The sequence below is a fragment of the Priapulus caudatus genome, unplaced genomic scaffold, assembly GCF_000485595.1.
Source record: "Priapulus caudatus unplaced genomic scaffold, Priapulus_caudatus-5.0.1 Scaffold400, whole genome shotgun sequence".
Taxonomy (NCBI): Eukaryota; Metazoa; Priapulida; class Priapulimorpha; order Priapulimorphida; family Priapulidae; genus Priapulus; species Priapulus caudatus.
This window is the reverse complement of record NW_014577461.1, coordinates 193,754-195,538: the sequence shown is the minus strand read 5'-3', so window position 1 is coordinate 195,538 and position 1,785 is coordinate 193,754. Positions and strand designations below refer to the sequence as shown.

Genomic DNA, 1,785 nt, shown 5'->3' with positions numbered 1-1,785 from the left:
CTCTCTCGTCTCTCTACTCTCTTCTCTTCGTCGTACGTACCACCTCTCTCATTTTCTTCTTCTTCCATCTCTCTCTTTCGCTCTCTCTCTCTCTCTCTCTCTCTAGCTCTTTCTCTCTCTCTCTCTTTCTCTCTCTCTCTCTCTCTCTCCATTACTCTCGCTCGCTCGCTCGCTCTCTCTCTGCGCGCGCGCGTATGTGCGTGTTTGCGTGCGTGCGTACGCGTGTGTGTGTATTAATTAATTGGTAAATTAATATCTTCACCTCTCCTGGCAGCGTGCCCACGGGTTTAGAGGACGTATCCAAGTACCCGGATCTATTTACGGAACTGGCAAAACGTGGCTGGACAGACGAAGAACTCGGAAAGTTGGCGGGAAACAATTTACTCAGAGTGTTTGAGACGGTTGAACAGGTATGTGTGTGCGCACGCGTGCGTGTATGTGTGTGCGCGCGCGTGCGTGTATGCGTGTGTGAGTGCGTGTGTGAGTGCGTGCGCCAATCAATATGCTAAAAATATTTCAATTTACGATCTGCTGAAATTTTAAATTTACGATTTATTCTTAAGCTAACTTCACGGCACGAGCGAACAACGTAAACACAAACGCTAGTAAACATGAATGTAAGTAAACATGTACACAGGTAAACACAAGGAGAGGTAAACACGTACACAGGTAAACACAAACGCTAGTAAACATGAATGTAAGTAAACATGTACACAGGTAAACACAAGCAGAGGTAAACACGTACACAGGTAAACACGTACACGGGTAAACATGAATGTAAGTAAACATGTACACAAGTAAACACGTACACAAGTAGACACAAACGCTAGTAAACATAAATGTAAGTAAACATGTACACAGGTAAACACAAGCAGAGGTAAACACGTACATAGGTAAACACAAACGCTAGTAAACATGAATGTAAGTAAACATGTACACAGGTAAACACAAGGAGAGGTAAACACGTACACAGGTAAACACAAACGCTAGTAAACATGAATGTAAGTAAACATGTACACAGGTAAACACGCACACAGCTAAACACGTACACAGGTAAACACGTACACAGGTAAACACAAACGCTAGTAAACATGAATGTAAGTAAACATGTACACAGGTAAATACAAGCAAAGGTAAACACGAGCACAGGTAAATACAAAAAGAGGTGAACACGTACGCAGGTGACCTCAGCGCTTCGTCTGCTCGTCACAGGTGCGCGACTCATTTTTGTCCGTGCTTCCGGCGGAAAGTCTGAGACCGGAAGGAGCGGATCCCGACTGTAGCGCAGCACCGGACGTCCGGCGTGACGTCGTAACAACATTCGCCACCGCCGCACTGATGATCATCGCAGCGCGCTATGCGTAGATTTATCATATTCTTAGATTTATTATACTATATACAGACGCATCCCTACTTGCAAACGTTCAAGTTATGAACTTTCAGACATACGAACAAAGCTGTCTGTATATATACACAACCTTTAAAGCCATTCCCAGTCCCTGTTCCCCAGACTTTAAGTAATACTGGTAAAATATGCTGTCGAGTATTATTGGAGTATAGCTGTACTGTACAAACCTTTTTCTACAATGCTGTGTACATTATTCAGTACTTATAAGAGTAATGATGTACTTCCGAACAATTGAACTTACAAACAAACCCCAGGAACCTATCCTGTTCGTTAAGTAGGGGAGCTCCTGTACATATTTGTGATATATGTATGACATGATTGTGATACCGTATAATTATAATATATACGCGAATATTTATATCATTATTCACGTATTT

At 42.6% G+C, this 1,785-nt stretch overlaps 1 protein-coding gene across 1 annotated transcript in view; it reads left to right on the top strand.

Annotated features, from left to right (window-relative positions):
- LOC106809963 (dipeptidase 1-like) overlaps window positions 1-1,365 on the top strand; it is a 9,674-nt gene extending 8,309 nt beyond the window's left edge. Inside the window, exons 8-9 of the mRNA XM_014813204.1 lie at window positions 275-410; window positions 1,213-1,365. Of these exons, the coding sequence (XP_014668690.1) occupies window positions 275-410; window positions 1,213-1,365 (289 nt within the window). The remainder of the gene's footprint in view (window positions 1-274; window positions 411-1,212) is intronic.
- The last annotated feature ends 420 nt before the right edge of the window (window positions 1,366-1,785 follow it).